We start from the raw sequence: 20,918 nt of genomic DNA on the forward strand, positions 1-20,918 counted from the left end.
TACCACCATCGGATGAGGTTTTTACTGCCTCACGTCCCAAGGATCCCGGTTTCCCTTTTGCTCCCGGCCTCATAGACCCTAAATCAGAGACGGATTTGCCCCCTCCTGATTTGCGTGATGTACGCACAGCTGTTCAGAGGGAGGCTAGGAAAGCCGGGGATGCAGATATGTTGAAAGTTATCGTAGCCTCGGATCGAGAGCCACGTTGGGAAGCGTTATTGTACAGAGTCCTGCAGGACTTGTGATGCACAGTCACAGCCACGCCTCCATGGGAATCACTGGCCGGCACTTGTATTGCTCGACTGATGGATTCTCAGGCACAGCCGGTGCCAGCTGCGCCCATGGAAAGGGGTGCTGCAGGGTTTGGATCAACAGGGACCCTCTGTGTAAAGTGTCAGCACCAGCCGAGTGGTATCAGCGGACAATATTCATCCTTAAATCTCTGCTGCTTAAGCAAGAAGGAGGGAATGGAGAAGGCACTTCTAGCAGGAAGGCTTGCTAAAACGACACATGTATTGAACCTCTTACATCGAGGATGTGATGACGGGGGACAGCCGGTAGCCCTCACTTTGTTCCAGTTAATGAGGAAAGAGTGAAAATGCATGGAAAAAATATGATAAGATGAAGGAATTTGGAATCGGGTCAATGGGAAGGTCCATTTCTGCTGATAACTTGGAGGAGAGAAAGAATGCTTAGGATAAAGTGTACTGGTTATTGTCGCTGTTGTTGTGATTGCTAAATGTTGATGGTATATGAGAGTATAAATGCAAAGGGTGTATGGAAATGTAATTGTTAATGCTAAATAGGTGTGGAATTGTTAATGCTATAGGGATGTGTGAACATTAATGCTATATGGAAGTGGTATTATTCATGTTACGTGCAGGTGTAATAGAGGGTACGAACAGTGGAATTGTGACAAATAACAACAACCACCAGCAAAAAGGTTAAAGAAGAACAGTGAGTTAAAATACCAAAGTCAGTGACCTGCCCCAGCCAAAGCAGATAAGTGCTGGCAAGAGAACACAACCACCCAACCCTCCCCACACCTCCTCCATGGCTTGTGATGTGAATGGGGACAAAAGCAAAACATTGGAAGCCAGAATAGCCTTGATCTGCAGAGATCCAGGAAACGTGTTATCCCGGGGGAGGGGGCTGGCAGGGTCCAGGAGGGTTCCACTCTCACTGAACAGAAAAGTATCCAGTGGAAAAGGCAGCTCTGGATTTGGTAACAAATGAAATAACTCCAGTAAGTGATGAACTGGTAAGAGAAGCCACTGGCCAAAAGTGAGGAAGTTTACATTCTGAAGCCTTTGCAGTTTAGTACAGATGAACAGGTAGGTGTATGGGAAACTGGTAATCACAGCCTGAGGCTCTGATTAATCAGCTGAGGCAAGTGTGGGGTCAGCTGAGGGAGCACAGGTATTATTACCATCTCTGTATTATTTCTACCTTACAACCACCATCCTTGTATTAGTCTCACCTTATAGGGCAGTTCTGCGGATAGAGCCCCATCCCACAACACGGAGCAGTGGTGCTGGTTGTGCTCACCCCCACTCTGGTTGCATCTTTCCTGCAGCGTATCCAGGCTCACAAGCCCATGTTGCTCAGTGCTCTGTGTGATCCGGGTGTTCCTCTCCCAGTGCTCGGTTCCACAGCTCCAGGTGCCTTCATCCACTCGGTGCGGGACACGTACCTCTGTGTGGTGCTGTCGTAGTACAAAAGATATCGCCGTCCATGTTCCCCACAAGCACGTACAAGGGCAGCCCGGGGATGGGGTCCGTCATCGCTGTTTGGATGTACCGCATGGAGTGGAGCTCGGTGGGGACGGAGCGCAGCGGGGCCGTGAGCCGCGGGTGGGGGTCGCACGGGCACAGCCCCGGAGTGGGGATACGGGGATGGCTGGGACCCGGTCCGGCCGCACTCACTCACCGACAAGAGGGAGAGACGGAGGAGGGGGACAGAGGGAGCAGGGGGGAGGGAGAGCGGGAGATATGGATGGGGACAGCAGGGAGCGGCGGCTGCGGGAGGGGGGATGGGGACGCCGTGCGTTGGGACTGAGAATGGGGACGCTGAGGGTGGAGGTGGGGACACCGGGACGGCGACAAGGGACCAGCAGAGCTGTGCCGTGGGCGCGTGGATGGCGAGCCGGGCGCGCTGCGGGATCGCTGCTGTGTGACACGCAACGGCCGCTGCATGGACTGCGGTGCCACTGAGTGCCACCAGGGCCGGGGGAGGGACGCAGAAGTGGGAATAAAGCCGCGTGTTTGTAGCCGGGCGGTGCTGGGATGTCAGGGCGGGGAGTCCCGGAGATGTAAGAAGTGCAGGGAGAGGGAGGGACGCCCAGCTCCACAAGCAGGAAGAGCGGAGCTCCCAATAACAACAAACGGGGGCGAGGGGGGGTTGGAAATGAAGCAGAAGAGGGCTGGTGGGCAGCAGAACAATCGTATTTATTTGCGTGTGGGGGCATCACGGAGCCGGAGGGGGCACAGCAGGGACACGAGCGTGGGGGAGGGAGGGAGGAGGGATGTGGAGTGGGCAAGTTTGTGGGTGAGGATTGGTAAGGCAGCAGGACGGGGGAAGGGGGGGGAAGGGAAGTGCTGCAGGATATCCTGTTGTGTCGGTATATGCAGGGAAGGTGAGATGAGCGCCAAGGAGACCACATTCCAGCTCATATGGGGTACAGACAACCAACAGCATGGGGTCACAGAGGGGAGGTGATGAGGGATGGGGGGACACATGTGGTCAGTGAGCAGCAGGAGAAGCGGAGGAGTAGAGGACAGCGGGTACTCAGCACCCTGAGCAGCCAAACCAGGCCAAGGATTCCTCACCCACCCCATCCCCAAGCACAGCACAGAGCAGAATGCAGGCAGGCTGAGCACAGAAAAAACAACATTTTATTTCACAGGAAGCAGCACAGGCAAAGCAGAACATCATAGGAAGCAGAGGGAGATGTGAGAGGTAGAGAGGATGGGGCAGTATCCATCACCAACCCCAAATGCTTATGTGGCCAGTTGGCTCCTTGCAGGCTGAAGCACAGCACTCAGATGGTTTGGTTGCTCCCTGTGTGGAGGAGAAGAGATGGTGTCCTTTAGGGCCGTGTTCACATCCCAACACTCTGCTCCCTGCAGAGTCTCAGCCCAGCCCTGGTGCAGCACCACAAGGAGCACAGGGACCCCTTTCAACCCCCAGCCCCACACCGCAGCTGTGATTGAGTTGCTGGTTCCACCTTCCTGGCCTGTAAGATAAGAAGAGCCATTGTCTCACTCCAGTTTATAGGAGGCAGGCAAGGTTCTTTGATACATGTATTCCTGGCGTGAGATTAAGAAACAACAGTGCAAATGTTGGTATGACCAGTTTATTACAAGACTTTATCAGGGAGATGAGGAAGGGGAGGACGGACACTATTATGGTGTAGGGGGATGGGGAAGGAAGGCAGGCAATAGTATGAATATTAAATAGGAGCAAGGAGTCTCTGTAGGAAGCAAGAGGGAGATAGTCAGCACCATGGATCCATTGAGGTTTGTAGTTCAGTCATTGATCTTCAGTAGTGGTGGGTCGTCAGGCGTTGTTGTTCCACTGGTGATGACAGTGACCACGATGACAATTTCCAATGGTAGCACCAACTTATAAATAGGTCCAAAGTGGACAAGTCAGCTCTCTTTGGAGTGACAGCTGGAATCCAAAGTAGTTGAGTCAGCTCTCCTTGGAGTGGAAACTTCTGGCTCTGGGATCTCAGCAGAAACTCCTTTGTTCCCATCTTCTGGGCCTTGCCAGCAGGTAAGAGGGAGCAGGGATACCCATTTGCATCCTGTTTTTCACAGGGCACGATGGCTTCATTCCCCAATTTTCCCATACCAAGCTGGAGCTATTCCATCCCAGGCCACATCTTCCGCTCATAACAGTCCTGAGCACTCAACAAAGGACTCTCACATCCATGAGCCCCAGCCCTGTGCTCGCTGTGGGGCATGGAGCAGACCCAAAAACAAGGAAGGGGACCCCTGGGAGAAAGTGGGGACACCAACGCTGCCATGGCACCGGGCAGAGGTGGGGGACAGCGCTGCCCTCATCACTCAATGGGTGCCATGTTGTAGTTATTCTCATTCATCCCTGCAGACAGAGAGATGAATCAGAATCGGTTTACATCACAGCCAGCCTGGGGGTACCCAAGGGAGACACAGAAACCCAGAATGTCAACCTACACCCCTCAACTTTTACCTGCATGGCGTCTGTAGATGATGAATCCAACGCCAGCCACGATGACCACAATGGCAACAACCACCCCCAACACGATGGGCAACACGTTGGACTGTGGCCGCTCTGGGGGAAGGCAGGGCCGTCAGCAGGGGAAGGGGCAGCCCGCAGCCCCCCAGCCCCACATCCCCTCACTCACCCCACGAGTAGAGGCCGGGCTGGGGCAGGCTGGCGTGCTCCACGCGGCACTGGTACTTGTCCCCGTCCCCCGGCAGCGCCTCGATGGTGACCCAGGTGTGGTAGGTGCCGTCGCTGTTGGGCACGATGCCCCCCGAGTGGGTGTCCTGGCCCAGCACCGCGCCGTCCTTCACCCAGCTGACGGCGATGGGCCGCGGGTAGAAGCCGTGAGCGCGGCAGGACAAGGTCAGGATCCCGTCGGCCTCCTTCCCCCACACTCGCACCTCGGGTTGCTCTGAAGGTGGGCGGCAGGGAGGGCCGGGCTGAGCTCCCCATGCTGAGGACTCAGCCCACCTCCTGCCTCACATCGCAGCATCCCCCTCACCTGTCCTCCCCAGCTCTGCCTTCCCGTGCTCCATGTATCTCCTCAGCCACTGCGGACAGAGGTTTTCCAGGTAATGGTTCAATCCCTCAGCAAAATCACTTTCCTCCCACGCCCTCTTGGTAGGAACTGCCTCTGGAACCGCCGCAGTGAACGTCATCGTGTCTTTGTCGAAGGCAATGAAGTCTCTCCCATCATAGGCAACCTGATGATACCCCCGGGTGGTGCTGTCCTCAAGGATGTCACAGCCATACATCCACTGCCGTGTTAAAGACCCTGAAACACAGCCAGGCAGGGGGTGAGGGGCTCCTCCATCTCCAGGGGTCCCACTGTAGTGGGGATGGGGTTGGGGTCCCCCCGGGTCGCAGCACCCCGAGCTCGGTGGGGCTGTGACGAGCAGCCCCGGGACGGTGCCGCCGGGCAGGACCAGCCCTGGGGGGTGCGGGCGGCACTGCGCCATGGAGCCCCATCCCACAGCACGGAGCCGCGGTGCCGGCCGTGCTCACCGCCGCTCTGGTTGTAGCGCCGTGCTACATTGACCAGGTTCCCGCGGTCAACCTGCTCATCGCCTTGTGCGATCTCCGTCTGCCTATCCCAGTACTGCTGGTCCATGTTGGCCGCCATCCACTCGGTGCGGGGCACCTCCCTCCGCGTGGTGCTGTCGTAGTGCACGAAGATTTCGCCGTCCACGTACCCCACAGACACATACCAGGGCAGCCCGGGCCCGGGATCCGTCATTGCGGTGTGGAAGTACCGCAGAGAATGGAGTTCTGCGGGGCCGGAGCGCAGCGGGGCCGTGAGCCGCGGGTGGGGGTCCCACGGGCACAGCCCCGGGGTGGGGTTACGGGGACGGAGGGGTCCCGGTCCGGCCGCACTCACCGCCCGCCGCCCCGCACACGGCGCACAGCAGCAGCCCCAGCATCCCGCACAGCCACATCGTTGAGCTCCGGGAACTGCCGCACCCCGCGCCGCTCCTTCAGCTTTTGGGACTTCCCGGACCCTCCCCGCACTCCCATTGGCTCCTCCGCCTCTGACTCGCCAATGGTGAACGGGAGCGTGAGTGACGTCACCAGGCGCCAGGCAGAATGAGCTATTGCAGGTTGTGAAGCGAAACCGAAACCCATATGGAGACACCACCCTGATCCCAAAAGCCCACGGAGACACCAAGAGAGGCTGCAGAGTGTCTTTAATGTCAGCACCACGGCTCAGGGTCGGGGATGGGGACACGCAGGGACAGCTGCTGACAGAAGGTGTCCATCAGATGCTGTCTGCGGGGACGTGGGCTGAGAGATGGGGTCACTCAGCCCTCCCTGATGGCAGTGGGGACAGGGTCAGGTTGGGGACGCTGTTACCTGAAGGGTAGTTGTGACCAGGAAGCGGGGTGTAACCTGTTGGGGAAATAGGAGGGGGGTGAGTGGGGTTCTTATCCCATAACTACCTACAGAGACCCCATAGATCCATAGGGACACATAGAGACCAATAGTGGGACACGCAGACACCCCACACCGACCCATAGGAAACAACAGAGACCCCAAAGGGACCCATAAGAACCCATAGAGAAAAGAAAGTTCCACAACAAGCCATAGAGACCTATAGGAACCCCACAGAGACCCCCTTAGAGGTCCATGCAGTCCTTCAGTGTCCCTCCCAAGCACCTACCTGGGCAAGGGGTTGGGCTCACAAGTAGTATCCATAGGGATACATAGAGACCACTAGAGGGATACGTAGATACCCCACACCGATACATAGGAACCCGTAGAGACCACAAAGGGACCCATAGGAGTCCATACAGAAAAGAAAGCTCCACAACAACCCATAGAATCCCATAGGAACCCCACCCAGGGAAGCTGAGTGGTGACCAGCTGTACACACAGCCATAACTGAACTGCCAGCCTCACCTGGCTGTGCTGCTGAGCATGCTGGGCTGCCTGGCCCTGCTCTCAACAGCACCCTGTCAGCTCTGGGAATCCATCCCAGCCCCCACAGTTCCACTGAGACAGTTATGTCTGGTAGAGAGATTCACACTGCACTGAATGTGCCGCAGCCAAGAGCAACTGAAGGCTTCAGAACCAAAGAAGTGAGACGAGGCGGTGCTGGAGCTCATCTCTTCCACGGAGCACATAAGGGCAGCACAGCAGTAACCCCGGTGGCAGCAGCACCAGGGCTGTTGTTGGAGCAGCACTCCTGGCTCCCCTCCTGCTCCCTATAGAGCTGCAGCCAGACGTACAGCACTGCTGTGCTGTGCCAGCTTGATTTAACAACACAGCTGAGAGCTGCCGGCACAAACAGAGGAGCCTGACTACGTTCATACAATGTCTTGAATAGAAGGCAGATAGAAAAGGAAAGGATCAAATATTTACAGTAACAATGGCAGACACAACATGGGCACAATCCCACCCAGAAGCATCAGAAAACCACTAAATACCCAGCTGAAGCACAGCATCACCACGGCATCCTCCAGCAGGGCCAGGGCTGCACTGTGCCCACAGCAGGGCTGGGATGGCTGCGCTCTGAACTGAGGCGAGCAAAGCAAAGCACACACGTGTTGGCTTCCAGAAATCAAGTATTTCTTGAGTACATGAAGGACCTCAACTCTGAGCAGCAGGAGAACTCAGGACCATGGAATGCAGTCTGCCCATTTGGTTGACCAGTTCAGCTGTGCTTTAAGACTCATTGTGAAGCCTTCTTTAGAAATAGATCACCATGGGGTATCCAACCAAACAGAAAATGTTTTTATTGTGTTTTTATACTATAAACTATAAGACTACACAGTTCAACTGTCAATCATCTCATCAAGTTCAAGAAGGAGCTCATCCACATCCTTCCCTGGGTCCAAGCCAATTTCTGCTTCCAGGTTCCCTCCTGAGATTTCCCCCATGAACTTTTCCAAGTCATCTTCTACAGATAAGGGGGTCTTCCCAGCCCCAGTGGAGCTCAGCTGCTGCGCTTTGGACACCGATTTGGAAGAAGCTGAAGCTGAACTCGAGTCCTCCGACTGCTCCACAGAGTCTGCTTGGCTTCCCAGCTGCAGTTCCAGGCTTGGGAGAACAAGGAGGAGAACAATCAGCACACAACATGTCTTAACTGGAGGTACTTATTATTCCTGTGTTGGATTTGGGCATTCTTGAGCCCAACCCCCTGATCCTTCCCACACACCAAAGAGTTTCTGGCTGACGGCAAGACAAAGTGCTTAAGCAAAAGAAGTTGTGTTCCTCACCTGCTGGGGGGTTTCTCTGTGCCAGGCTTGGTGAGCAGGCTGACCTCCGGCAGGGCTGGAGCAGCAGCCTGGCAAGAAGGAAGACAAAGTCAAGGATTCCTCAGGAGATCCTTCCTCTGCAGCGCTTCTCCTTCAGCACTGCTGAGCCTGAACCCAACACGGGGGGCCAAGGGGCTCCTGAAGGACGTCAACAACCACGGGAAGGCTGCAGAGCACCTCAGCTCTTTGCAACAACGCAGCAGGAATGGACCAATCCCTTCACGCCACACAGGAATCCCAGGGCTGCAGAGCATTGTGCACACACTGCCATTCAGCCAGCATCCTGCACACAGCCACTGCTTTGCAAGGAAACCTGCACAACCTTTCAGTTCTCCACCCTTTCTGCAGCACTTGCATCTCAGGCTGAGCCTGACCAGGACAGCACTGACGCTTCTTCCCCTCCTTACCAAAGCTGCTTTTTTAGCTGGAGGCTCCTCATCTTCAGTGCTACTCAGAGGCTTCCCAGCTGCCACAGCAGAGCGAGAGATCTCAGCAGCCTTCCGCTTCCGTGCTCGCTTCCTGGGGGTGCTGGCTTTGCCATCCCAAGGCTTCACACACACCTGGCACTTGGCTACAGGAAGAAGAGACAGCGGCTACCATTGTGCCTCCAGAGGACAAGGGAAACAGCCCTACAGCAGGAGAAAGCAATACACGGTCCCTCTAGACCTTTACCTTGGACTGGTTCTTCAGCAGCAGATGGCACAGCAGCCGGCACAGCAGCCACGTCCTCCTTCAGCTTCTCTGCTTCTCTCAGTTGCAGCTTCTCTTTTGTTGTCCCCTCGAGGCTCTTGGCTTGAGCCTTAGAATTTGGTGTACTCTGATCCGAGGGCTAAAAAGAAATACAGCAAGTGCAAACTAAGAACAAACACCAGGGAGAGTGTATGAAGGAAACACTGGAACACTGTTTCAGACGTGTGCAATTAACAAAGGGGACTCACCTCTGCGGGTGCAGAGACAGCTTTGGGAGAAGCCCTGCTCTGTTCCACAGTCTTTTCCTCTTCTCTTCCAGGTGCTTTCAAACAAGGAAAAAGAAAATCCCTTGGTCAACAGCAAGCAGATCAAGAAACCTGAGTGCCCGTGTTTCCTCCATCTGCTTATTTCCTCCCATTCAATACCAAAGCACAGAGAGAGGCGACAGCAGCAGTCCAGACATTACCCAAGCATTTGGTAAGAAAGAGCCCAGGCAGTTGGAAGCCAACTCCATTTGCTTGACAGGGGAAGCACTTGAGCAGAGCAGACAGTAAAGCAGCTGGTTACCTGCTGGCTTTGTGATGCGCAGCAACTTCCTCCCTGCTGGGGCAGGCCCGGGCTGTGCTGCTGCTGCTGGCACCTTTTCCCCGCTCTGCTGCATCCGCAGGGCTTTCTCCTGCTTGATTTCTTCCAAGCTTTTCATACGCACTTCTTCCAATGCCTTGGTTGGACGCGCTGGCTCTTCCAGTTTCACTTGGCCAGGCACAGATGGACGGACAATTCTCCGCTTCTTGCGCTCACCCTCAGCTCTCTTCTCAGGCAGCAGCTCTTCTCCTTTTGGCTTCTCTTCTTCCAGCCCTTTGTGTTTCCTTTCAGCCAGGGCTTCCGAGTAGGTTTGCATGGGAACTGCAGGGGAAGGCCTCAGCCCGGAGCTGGGATCCTCCACCTTACAGCACCCTTCTGCCTGGGGGGCAGCTGGGCTTTCTCCTCGCTGATGAGCTCTCTCAAGACGGATCTCTTCCAGAGTTTTCACGTGGATCTCCCCTGCTGGCTTGGCACCCTTCTCTGTCAGCAGCAAGAAAGGAGAAGCGCAAGGATGTCATACCTGCTTATGATCTGTCTGAGCACTAGTACGGCCCTGTCTCTCCTTCAGACACTTCACGCCTTCAACTACAGAGCAGAACAAAGCAGGGATGCTGCAGCAATGCCAGCTCTGTGCTCCCGTTTCCAAACGGGGCAGGAAAAAGAAGTTCAGATCCCAGGGATGAAGAGCTCAGCAAGCACGCAAAGAGAACGCTGCCAGGAAAGAAGAAGCAGAAAGCCTAGAGAATCTGTGCAGCAAACACAGACGACCATTTACCTCTCCTTGCTGCTCTGCCAACCTCGATCCTCTTCCCCAGCCTTTCTGCAAGGCTGTGCTTCAGCGGAAGGCCGCTGACATCAGCTACAGAGAGAAAACAACAACATTCCTCAGCTCATTTCTTGGGAGAAAGGTTTCTACAACAGTCAACCACAAACTTGGTTTCTTCCAAGGGGATGTTCTCAGATTCACCTTTCAGCTGCTACACTTGTGTGCCACTTGGAGTCATCACAGACCCACCACACACTTTCCTCCCTCCTCCTTCAGCACTGCCCTCCCATTGACGTGCAGGCAGCCAAACAACAGCTCACAAGCAGCCCTTACCTACAGAGGATTTCCGTTTTCCAGGTTTCTCAGCAAGATTCAATTGAACCACGAGCTCCTGCCCTAAAACAAAGGAAAAGAAAGGGCTTCTATGACAGAATCCAACATGTCCCAAGTACCTTGACTGCTATTGATCCCTTCCAATCCCTTGCCACTAAATGCAAACAAAGGTACTCAGCATTACCCGGCTTTGCAGACAGCGTCACAGTTCTGACCACTGTCCGCACCTTCTCCTCTGGCACAGGAACAGCCCGAGATTGGAGCAGATGAGCAGGAACTCCTGAAGGCCCTTCTGATCCAAGGGAACAAACAGACAGTGTTTACAACCAGGAAAAGAAAAGCCACTGCCAACAACAAAAACCAACCTGACAGAACCGTCACAAAGACCAAAGCGCATTTGTTACTCATCGCTGTCCAATACGCAACAACCACTGCACGTCAATAAGAGAGGTGACCAACTGGCCTCCAAGTTGCTCTTGCAGTTCCCATCTAGAAGAGCAGCTGTCTGGATCTCAAACACCACGTTGCATGCTGAAGGAGCTCGATACCCCCAGCTAAAAATCCAAGTCTATCTCTCATGTAGCTCCCAGCCACCAGCAACTGCTGCTCCAAAACCAGCAGTGCAAGATCAAGGTTCCCTTCTGTGAACGGCTCTATTCCCCAACACAGTGCCAGCTATCTGGCTATGATCAGAAGGATCACAAAGTAGGGCAAATGAACTCACCGCTTGGTTGTTTTCTTTTGTCCTTTTGTTTCTTCCCTTTGGTTCCTTCAGGTGTCTTGATTCCAGCATTCAAAGTGTCATCTGGAAACACAGAGCAGTGAATGAGACTGAGGGACAGAGGCACACGCTGAGGACCACAGCTCTGCAAACTGCCTCCTGCTCAGAAGCAGCCATAAGAAACCCTGTCAGCAACCCTACATGTAGTGTTTGTGCAATGAATTGCTTTAGAGTGAATTGGCAAGTTCTTCTGATTCATCCTGGAATACCTTGTTTGGTATCAGCATTCGATTTCCCAGTGGAAATGATCTGCAATCCATCCTGCTTTTCTTCAGCTGGTTGCTGGACAGCTGGTTTTGTTTCTTCTCCCTTCTCAGCAAGCTGGTCTGGAGAGGGAAAGAAACAATCAGCCTCTTCAGTTACGCAGTAGGAATTCAACCAGATTTCCCACCTTTATGGAGCTCATACAATGACACTTCAGCCCACAGTTCATATTCTTAAGGACAAACCTAGTGATTACAGATGGGTTCCTTATTTCAACAGCCGTACTTACCTGGTAAACCCACAGAAGCAGTCTAAGATTCCAACCATAAGATCAAAAGCCACGTTCAAGATCCAAAGCAGCAGCAACCACACTCACCATCAGCATCACCATCTGCAGCATTGATTCCAGCTGCAGGATGTGTAGGGCTTGGGACATCCTTGGAGTTGTCCCCTTCCATCACTGCCCTCAACTGTGGAGAGGGATTGGACTGCACGGAAAGCTTGCTCTGCTGCAGTGTTGGCTGAGCTGCCTTCAGATCGTCGCCTGCAGACTCTGCTGGACTTGGCAGCGCAGCTACAGGAAGGAAAGGATCATCAGGAATGGAAAACTTGGATCCTAACCTTACAAGCACTGCACAAAGATGGCAGGCAAGGCTGAAAACCCGCATGGATCAATGCTGAGTCTCCAGTTGCCCATCCACCCGGCTACTCTGGGAACAAAGAAATCCCCCCCTACACAACATTCATCTCCCTGTCACCCAGTCAAAGCTTCATTGCAGGCAAACAACCTGCAAGGCAAAGGCCACAGGAGCAGAGAGAAGCCGAGCAGGCAAGACAAAACTGAACTCTCAGAAGCACCCAAAGTTCAGCTGGGCACCCATCTATCAGCTCACCATGAACGTTCCCTGGCACTCTTGACCACACTACACCCACCTGTGAGCAATAGAGTTCATCTTTCGTCCCTAAGCAAGACCAACTCACTTTGGCTGGGTGGTAAGAAAAGCCCATTGAGGTGCCGTCCCTTGGTGTGATGAAAGGCACAGTTGGATTTCTGGCAGCCTCCTGGCTGGTTCTCCCAGTAGCAGGGAATCTCACTGCGTTTTTTCTGAGGACGGAAAGGAAGAAAAGCTGCTGGTCATGCGGACCTCAGATTTGCAAAGGGAGACTGAGCTGCAGATGATGCCAGTGAGCAGACTGCCACAATGCAGCACTCCAACACCACTCTGCAGCGTGCGCAGGCTGGGAGCACCGGGCTCACTCAGCTTTCTTAGCATGCTGTGGGTGAGGACACCAGTTGAGAAGGGCTTCAACTAACACACCTTGCAGAATGCCTGTCTGATGCATGTGCTTCTTTAGCAGCTGTGGAGAGAACACTGTTGGGACCTACTACAGGAATGTCCTGCTCTGATTTACCAGTGCCATTGAGCTCTCTTCCCTCTGCTTCCTCCCAGCCCCCTCTTCACAATTTCAACCATCCTCATTTCAAAGCAAATGAAGCTAATCCGCACAAGCCCATTCAGCCCAGCTAAAGCAATGAGAAGTGGGTTTGGTGATGAACTCTGAGCAGCCAACACTCACCTGGATCTTCATGTGCCTGAACCTGCAGACCTTCCTGAAGCAGCGGCCCTCCTTCCACAGCGTGCAGATGGTTTCATTGCCCAAAGCAGCTTCACAGTGCCGGAAGCGACACTTGTCTCCCTGGAACCCAATGGAAACACAGAGAGGAAAATGCAATAGTACAACCTGAGAACTGGCCGTGCTTTGAGCTCATTTGTAGCCAGTTGCCCTATTGCGCAATGCAATGAGTTATTCAGTTTGCCCAAGATCAGGAATGCTTCTACCTATTGCACCCCGTCCTGTTATGAACTGAAAGGAAGAGAAAGGAAGGCAACAACCCAAGCAGACCTTGTTACAAGTGGAATAGAAGTAGAAATAGCAATCCTCTCCTTTCTTCGACATGCTGGACGAGCTCCCAGAAGCAGTTCTGCTCTCGGGGATCTCTGTGCAGCTCTTCCTCTGCTCTCTCAAAGAGCTGGCTCGTGCTTCCTTGCACTGAGCGTCTTCTACTGCCTTGATCAGTGAAATCTTCTGTTGAAAAGGAACCCTGAGCAAAACAGCAACAAGCAGAAAAGAATGAGGAATGCCCACCCATCTTCCCAGCTTTCTCCTGTTCGTTCCATCAGTCTCTCAGGAGCAGTTGTTTCCAAACATTGCCCTCCTCAACGCTGGTCAAACTAGAGGAACATCACCCTGACTCAGCACGGAGCCCCTGGGGGTGCACGGCTGCAAGGCCTCCAATGGAGCCCCTCCAACTGGATGGCAAAGTTTCCTTCCCTCCTCCAATCCCGATAGAAATGCTGCCTTGTTACCTTTAGTACCTTCCCATCAGATTCCTCTCTGGCACATTCCTATGCTCCTAACAACCTCAGTGCTGCCCAGCACAGACGCCGGGCACCAACACGGCTCTGGACTCTGCACCGTGGAACACCCACCCAGCTCAGCACTTCTGTTCTGCTCACAATGGGAAGGGTTCTGGAATCGGGAGCATCAAGTGCACTAGAAATACCTCACGTCCCTCCGTTCCTTACGAGCCCTTCCCTTTGGAAACAAGAGAACCCCAGACACATCTGTTAGCACAGCAGCCCAAATGCTAACCAGAAACCAAGCACGGAGCCCTGAGAGCTACAGCCCTTGGCACCTGGCAGTGCCATGAAGGGTTGGAAAAGCAGCGCCCCATTGTGCTGAGGGCCAAGAACCGCTTCAGACAACAGAAGCATTTGTCCACATTTCTGACATGAAGGCTGTCGCCTCCCGATCCGGCCACAAGTCAAGGCTGCTGAGTGCAATACCGTGCCTCCACACACGGGGAACAGACGGGACTCACACACAGTGTGTAACGCCGAAAGTGGGGGGAGAAATAAACAAGAAGAGGGCTGGAGTGTAGCAGAACAGTTGTATTTATTTGGGTGTGGGGTACAATGTGGGGGGTTATGGAGCCACATGTGGCACAGCAGGGACACGAGAGCGTGGGGAAGGGTGGGAGGAGGGATGTGGATTTGGCAAGTTTGTGGGTGAGGATTGGAAAGGCAGCAGAATGGGAGGGGAAATGCTGCAGGACATCCAGTTGGGTGGGGATATGCAGGGAGAGCTGGGAGGAGCACCAAGGAAAACACATTCCAGCACTCAGTGATGGCATTGGGAAAATCAAAGCTCATCCAGAATGGGGAACAGGCAACCATCAGAATGGGGTCACAGAGGGGAGGTGATGAGGAATGGGAAGGACACACTGGGGGCAGAGAGCAGAAGGGGGAGGGGAAGAGAAGAGAGTAGTGGGTTCTCAGTACACTGAGCAGGCAAACCAGGCCAAGGTCCCCACAGCCACCCCATCCCCAAGCACAGCACAGAGCAGGATGCAGGCAGGCTGAGCAGAGAACAACCCAACACTTTATTTCTCAGGATGCAGCACAGGCAAAGCATTACAGCATAGGAAGCAGAGGGAGATGTGAGAGGTTGATCGGATGGGGCTGTGTCCATCACTGATCCCAAATGCTTGTATGGCCAGTTGGCCCCTTGCAGGTTGTAGCACAGCACTCAGATGGTGGGGTTGCTCCCTGTGCGGAAGAGAAGAGATGGTGTCCTATAGGGCCGTGTTCACATCCCAACCCTCTGCTCCCCACAGAGGCCCAGCCCAGCCCTGGTGCAGCACTACAGTGAACACAGGGACCCCTCCCAACCCCCAGCCACACACCACACCTGTGCTTGAGTTGCTGGATCAGACATACCGGTCTGTAAGGAAGAAACAGCCATAAGCCCCAGCCCTGTGCTCACTGTGGGGCATGGAGCAGCCCCGAGCAACAGGAAGGGGAACCCTGGGAGAAAGTGGGGACCCCAACGCTGCCCTGGCACCAGACAGAGGTGGGGGACAGCGCTGCCCTCATCACTTACCACGTGCCTTCTTGTAGACCTTCGACTTCATCTCTGCAGACAGAGAGATGCATCAGCACAGGTTCACATCACAGCCAGGCTGGGGGTACCCAAAGGAGACCCAGACCCCCCCACAGCCTCCACTGTCCTCCTACAGCCCTGCTCATTTACCTGCATAACATTTGTCGATGACGAATCCAACGCCAGCCATGATGGCTATGACCACAATGGCAACGACCACCCCCACCACGATGGGCACCACGTTGGACTGTGGCCGCTCTGAGGAAAGTCAGGGCCGTCAGCAGGGGAAGGGGCAGCCCGGAGCTCCCCAGCCCCACATCCCCTCACTCACCCCACGAGTAGAGGCCGGGCTGGGGCAGGCTGGCGTGCTCCACGCGGCACTGGTACTTGTCCCCGTCCCCCGGCAGCGCCTCGATGGTGACCCAGGTGTGGTAGGTGCCGTCGCTGTTGGGCACGATGCCCCCCGAGTGGGTGTCCTGGCCCAGCACCGCGCCGTCCTTCACCCAGCTGACGGCGATGGGCCGCGGGTAGAAGCCGTGAGCGCGGCAGGACAAGGTCAGGATCCCGTCGGCCTCCTTCCCCCACACTCGCACCTCGGGTTGCTCTGAAGGTGGGCGGCAGGGAGGGCCGGGCTGAGCTCCCCACACTGAGCAGCCACTCCTCCAGCCTCACATCGCAGCCCCCCCCCTCACCTGTCCTCCCCAGCTCTGCCTTCCCGTGCTTCACGTACCTCCGCAGCCACTGCAGACAGAGGTCCTCCAGGTAAAGCTTGTTCCTCTCAGCATCACCGCCTTCCTCCCACTTCCTCTTGGTAGGAACTGCCTCTGGAACCGCCGCAGTGAACGTCATCGTGTCTTTGTCAAAGGCAATGAAGTCTCTCCCATCATAGCCATACTGATAATACACCCGGGTGGTGCCGTCCTCAAGGATGTCACAGCCAGCCATCCGCTGCACCGTGTGAGACCCTGAAACACAGCCAGGCACGCGGTGACAGGCCCCTCCAGCTTCAAGGGTCTCACTGAAGTGGGGATGGGGTTGGGGTCCCCCCCGGGTCGCAGCACCCCGAGCTCGGTGGGGCTGTGACGGGCAGCCCCGGGACGGTGCCGCCGGGCAGGACCAGCCCTGGGGGGTGCGGGCGGCACTGCGCCATGGAGCCCCATCCCACAGCACGGAGCCGCGGTGCCGGCCGTGCTCACCGCCGCTCAGGTTGTAGAGCCGTGCTAAATTGACCAGGTTCACGCGGTGATTCTGCTCAGCTTTCCGCGCGTACCGCGTCTGGTTATCCCAGTACTGCTGGTCCATGTTGGCCGCAATCCACTGGGTGCGGGGTACGTACCTCTGCGCGGTGCTGTTGTAGTGCACGAAGATTTCGCCGTCCACGTACCCCACCTCAAAGAACCAGGGCAGCCCGGGGCCGGGATCCGTCATCGCCGTTTCAAAGTACCGCAGGGAATGGAGCTCTGCGGCGACGGAGGAAAGCGGGGCCGTGAGCCGCGGGTGGGGGTCCCACGGGCACAGCCCCGGGGTGGGGTTACGGGGACGGAGGGGTCCCGGTCCGGCCGCACTCACCGCCCGCCGCCCCGCACACGGCGCACAGCAGCAGCCCCAGCATCCCGCACAGCCACAGCGCTGCGTTCTGGGAACCACAACAACCCGCAACGCAACCCCGCTCCTCCCCTTTTGAGTCTTCCCGGACCCTCCCCTCACTCCCTTCGCCTCCGCCTCGCCAATGGTGAACGGGAGCGTGTGTGACGTCTCCAGGCGCCAGGCAGAATGCGCTCACGCATTTTGGGACGAGAAAGCGAAAGTGCGTAGCGGGGGAGGTGACGGGAGCGGTGCGGAGCCGACCCCAGCCCACCGGGGGCATCCCGGGCTGTGTTCCCACCGGGGCCGTGTCCCTACCCATGGGAGGGGGCCGAGGGCCTCTGTCGGAGGTATCGGGGATACGAGGGGCGATGGGAAGGCAGGGAGCCGTAGGTCGGAGCTCGGCCGGGGGGCTGCGATGAACCCCGTCCCCGGATTCAGGCGTGGGGTGCACGGAGCGATCCTTCCAGCACGGAGCCGTCGGACACGGAGAGGCACTGAGGGCGAGGGAAACCTCTGGGATTTCTGCTCCAACCGGGAGTCAGTGGCTTATCTCAGTTCGCTGTTGTCTCCAGCTTAATGCTGGTGACTCATGACCCGTATCCAGGTCACTAAAACGCAGAGCCGACAAGAGCCCGGAATATTGAAGCTCTAAAGAGCCGCTTAAGATCGCAACCTGACACCCCCAGTCTGCCTGAGGGTAAGGGAGCAGCTGGTCGCTCTACAGATCGGCCCACAGTGCGGTCGGCTGCCCCGCTACCACCATCGGATGAGGATTTTACTGCCTCACGTCCCAAGGATCCCGGTTTCCCTTTTGATCCCGGCCTCATAGACCCTAAAGAAGAGACGGATTTGCCCCCTCCTGATTTGCGTGATGTACGCACAGCTGTTCAGAGGGAGGCTAGGAAAGCCGGGGATGCAGATATGTTGAAAGTTATCGTAGCCTCGGATCGAGAGCCACGTTGGGAAGCGTTATTGTACAGAGTCCTGCAGGACTTGTGATGCACAGTCACAGCCACGCCTCCATGGGAATCACTGGCCGGCACTTGTATTGCTCGACTGATTGATTCTCAGGCACAGCCGGTGCCAGCTGCGCCCATGGAAAGGGGTGCTGCAGGGTTTGGATCAACAGGGACCCTCTGTGTAAAGTGTCAGCACCAGCCGAGTGGTATCAGCGGACAATATTCATCCTTAAATCTCTGCTGCTTAAGCAAGAAGGAGGGAATGGAGAAGGCACTTAGAGCAGGAAGGCTTGCTAAAACGACACATGTATTGAACCTCTTACATCGAGGATGTGATGACGGGGGGCAGCCGGTAGCCCTCACTTTGTTCCAGTTAATGAGGAAAGAGTGAAAATGCATGGAAAAAATATGATAAGATGAAGGAATTTGGAATCGGGTCAATGGGAAGGGCCATTTCTGCTGATAACTTGGAGGAGAGAAAGAATGCTTAGGATAAAGTGTACTAGTTATTGTCACTGTTGTTGTGATTGCTAAATGTTGATGGTATATGAGAGTATAAATGCAAAGGGTGTATGGAAATGTAATTGTTAATGCTAAATAGGTGTGGAATTGTTAATGCTATAGGGATGTGTGAACATTAATGCTATATGGAAGTGGAATTATTCATGTTACGTGCAGGTGTAATAGAGGGTACGAACAGTGGAATTGTGACAAACAAATAACAACAACCACCAGCAAAAAGGTTAAAGAAGAACAGTGAGTTAAAATACCAAAGTCAGTGACCTGCCCCAGCCAAAGCAGATAAGTGCTGGCAAGAGAACACAACCACCCAACCCTCCCCACACCTCCTCCATGGCTTGTGATGTGAATGGGGACAAAGGCAAAACATTGGAAGCCAGAATAGCCTTGATCTGCAGAGATCTGTGTTATCCTGGGGGAGGGGGCTGGCAGGGTCCAGGAGGGTTCCACTCTCACTGAACAGAAAAGTATCCAGTGCAAAAGGCAGCTCTGGATTTGAGATCGCTCCTTCATGGAGTTTGGACAACCAGCCTCAGCATTTTTCCAGCAGGACTGAAGGCATCCATAGCAGTGAGTTTTTCCTATAGATAACCTTCTTGGATATATACCAGCATCATTCTTGTATTATTACCATCTCTGTATTATTTCTACCTTACAACCACCATCCTTGTATTAGTCTCACCTTATAGGGCAGTTCTGCGGATAGAGCCCCATCCCACAACACGGAGCAGTGGTGCTGGTTGTGCTCACCCCCACTCTGGTTGCATCTTTCCTGCAGCGTATCCAGGCTCACAAGCCCATGTTGCTCAGTGCTCTGTGTGATCCGGGTGTTCCTCTCCCAGTGCTCGGTTCCACAGCTCCAGGTGCCTTCATCCACTCGGTGCGGGACACGTACCTCTGCGTGGTGCTGTCGTAGTACAAAAGATATCGCCGTCCATGTACCCCACAAGCACGCACAAGGGCAGCCCGGGGATGGGGTCCGTCATCGCTGTTTGGATGTACCGCATGGAGTGGAGCTCGGTGGGGACGGAGCGCAGCGGGGCCGTGAGCCCCGGGTGGGGGTCGCACGGGTACAGCCCCGGAGTGGGGATACGGGGATGGCTGGGACCCGGTCCGGCCGCACTCACTCAACTACAAGAGGGAGAGACGGAGGAGGGGGACAGAGGGAGCAGGGGGGAGGGATAGCGGGAGATATGGATGGGGACAGCAGGGGGCGGCCGCCGTGGGAGGGGGGATGGGGACGCCGCGCGTTGGGACTGAGAATGGGGACGCTGAGGGTGGAGGCGGGGACACCGGGACGGCGACAAGGGACCAGCAGAGCTGTGCCGTGGGCGCGTGGATGGCGAGCCGGGCGCGCTGCGGGATCGCTGCTGTGTGACACGCAACGGCCGCTGCATGGACTGCGGTGCCACTGAGTGCCACCAGGGCCGGGGGAGGGACGCAGAAGTGGGAATAAAGCCGCGTGTTTGTAGCCGGGCGGTGCTGGGATGTCAGGGCGGGGAGTCCCGGTGATGTAAGAAGTGCAGGGAGAGGGAGGGACGCCCAGCCCCACAAGCAGGAAGAGCGGAGCTCCCAGTTACAACAAACGGGGGCGGGGGGGTTGGAAATGAAGCAGAAGAGGGCTGGTGGGCAGCAGAACAATCGTATTTATTTGCGTGTGGGGGCATCACGGAGCCGGAGGGGGCACAGCAGGGACACGAGAGCGTGGGGGAGGGTGGGAGGAGGGATGTGGAGTGGGCAAGTTTGTGGGTGAGGATTGGAAAGGCAGCAGGACGGGGGAAGGGGGGGAGGGGAAGTGCTGCAGGATATCCTGTTGTGTCGGTATATGCAGGGAAGGTGAGATGAGCGCCAAGGAGACCACATTCCAGCTCATATGGGGAACAGACAACCATCAGCATGGGGTCACAGAGGGGAGGTGATGAGGGATGGGGGGACACATGGGGCAGTGAGCAGCAGGAGAAGCGGAGGAGTAGAGGACAGCGGGTACTCAGCACCCTGAGCAGCCAAACCAGGCCAAGGATCCCTCACCCACCCCATCCCCAAGCACAGCACAGAGCAGGATGCAGGCAGAATGAGCACAGAAAAACCAACATTTTCTTTTACAGGAAGCAGCACAGGCAAAGCAGAACATCATAGGAAGCAGAAGGAGATGTGAGAGGTAGAGAGGATGGGGCTGTGTCCATCACCGACCCCAAATGCTCATGTGGCCAGTTGGCTCCTTGCAGGCTGAAGCACAGCACTCAGATGGTTTGGATGCTCCCTGTGTGGAGGAGAAGAGATGGTGTCCTTTAGGGCCGTGTTCACATCCCAACCCTCTGCTCCCTGCAGAGTCTCAGCCCAGCCCTGGTGCAGCACCACAGGGAGCACAGGGACCCCTTTCAACCCCCAGCCCCACACCGCAGCTGTGCTTGAGTTGCTGGTTTCACCTTCCTGGCCTGTAAGATAAGAAGAGCCATTGTCTCACTCCAGTTTATAGGAGGCAGTTAAGGTTCTTTGATATATGTATTCCTGGAGTGAGATTAAGAAACAACCGTTCAAATGTT

The 20,918-nt window shown here is 55.5% G+C and overlaps 3 protein-coding genes across 3 annotated transcripts; all 3 read right to left on the reverse strand.

Moving 5' to 3' along the window:
- Positions 1-3,361: 3,361 nt before the first annotated feature.
- Positions 3,362-5,756, reverse strand: LOC140263087 (class I histocompatibility antigen, F10 alpha chain-like). Its single transcript, XM_072357830.1, has 6 exons — positions 5,630-5,756; positions 5,257-5,520; positions 4,754-5,026; positions 4,391-4,663; positions 4,216-4,317; positions 3,362-4,107 (listed from the first exon to the last, which is right to left on the reverse strand). Exons 1-6 carry the CDS (start codon positions 5,685-5,687, stop codon positions 4,067-4,069), a joined length of 1,011 nt encoding a protein of 336 aa, XP_072213931.1. The 5' UTR covers positions 5,688-5,756; the 3' UTR covers positions 3,362-4,066.
- Positions 5,757-7,523: 1,767 nt separating this feature from the next.
- On the reverse strand, positions 7,524-13,577 carry LOC140263042 (zinc finger CCCH domain-containing protein 11A-like). Its single transcript, XM_072357773.1, has 15 exons — positions 13,271-13,577; positions 12,944-13,063; positions 12,347-12,470; positions 11,736-11,939; positions 11,371-11,487; positions 11,105-11,185; positions 10,565-10,672; positions 10,381-10,443; positions 10,057-10,140; positions 9,264-9,761; positions 8,945-9,018; positions 8,679-8,835; positions 8,414-8,577; positions 7,968-8,035; positions 7,524-7,788 (listed from the first exon to the last, which is right to left on the reverse strand). The coding sequence occupies exons 1-15, from the start codon at positions 13,322-13,324 to the stop codon at positions 7,524-7,526; spliced, it is 2,181 nt and encodes a 726-aa protein (XP_072213874.1). The 5' UTR covers positions 13,325-13,577.
- Positions 13,578-15,452: 1,875 nt separating this feature from the next.
- Positions 15,453-16,922, reverse strand: LOC140263080 (class I histocompatibility antigen, F10 alpha chain-like). The gene is made up of 5 exons (XM_072357822.1): positions 16,880-16,922; positions 16,507-16,770; positions 16,003-16,275; positions 15,642-15,914; positions 15,453-15,568 (listed from the first exon to the last, which is right to left on the reverse strand). The coding sequence occupies exons 1-5, from the start codon at positions 16,920-16,922 to the stop codon at positions 15,453-15,455; spliced, it is 969 nt and encodes a 322-aa protein (XP_072213923.1).
- Positions 16,923-20,918: the final 3,996 nt, after the last annotated feature.

This window comes from Excalfactoria chinensis, chromosome 27 (assembly GCF_039878825.1).
Source record: "Excalfactoria chinensis isolate bCotChi1 chromosome 27, bCotChi1.hap2, whole genome shotgun sequence".
NCBI classification, from domain to species: Eukaryota; Metazoa; Chordata; class Aves; order Galliformes; family Phasianidae; genus Excalfactoria; species Excalfactoria chinensis.

What these genes read in the sequence shown, in the direction of transcription:
- LOC140263080 (XM_072357822.1), bottom strand. Translation starts at nt 16,922, where the DNA reads ATGCTGGGGCTGCTGCTGTGCGCCGTGTGCGGGGCGGCGGGCG. An exon ending in GGCAGAGCTGGGGAGGACAG is followed by an intron (nt 15,915 to 16,002) that starts GTGAGGGGGGGG and finishes GCCCACCTTCAG; the next exon opens with AGCAACCCGAGGTGCGAGTG. An exon ending in GCCCGGCCTCTACTCGTGGG is followed by an intron (nt 15,569 to 15,641) that starts GTGAGTGAGGGG and finishes GACTTTCCTCAG; the next exon opens with AGCGGCCACAGTCCAACGTG.
- LOC140263042 (XM_072357773.1), bottom strand. Translation starts at nt 13,324, where the DNA reads ATGTCGAAGAAAGGAGAGGATTGCTATTTCTACTTCTATTCCACTTGT. An exon ending in TTTCTTACCACCCAGCCAAA is followed by an intron (nt 11,940 to 12,346) that starts GTGAGTTGGTCT and finishes TCCTTCCTGTAG; the next exon opens with CTGCGCTGCCAAGTCCAGCA. An exon ending in CAGCTAAAAAAGCAGCTTTG is followed by an intron (nt 8,036 to 8,413) that starts GTAAGGAGGGGA and finishes CCTTCTTGCCAG; the next exon opens with GCTGCTGCTCCAGCCCTGCC.
- LOC140263087 (XM_072357830.1), bottom strand. Translation starts at nt 5,687, where the DNA reads ATGTGGCTGTGCGGGATGCTGGGGCTGCTGCTGTGCGCCGTGTGCGGG. An exon ending in GCCCGGCCTCTACTCGTGGG is followed by an intron (nt 4,318 to 4,390) that starts GTGAGTGAGGGG and finishes GCCTTCCCCCAG; the next exon opens with AGCGGCCACAGTCCAACGTG. An exon ending in CATCTACAGACGCCATGCAG is followed by an intron (nt 4,108 to 4,215) that starts GTAAAAGTTGAG and finishes CTCTGTCTGCAG; the next exon opens with GGATGAATGAGAATAACTAC.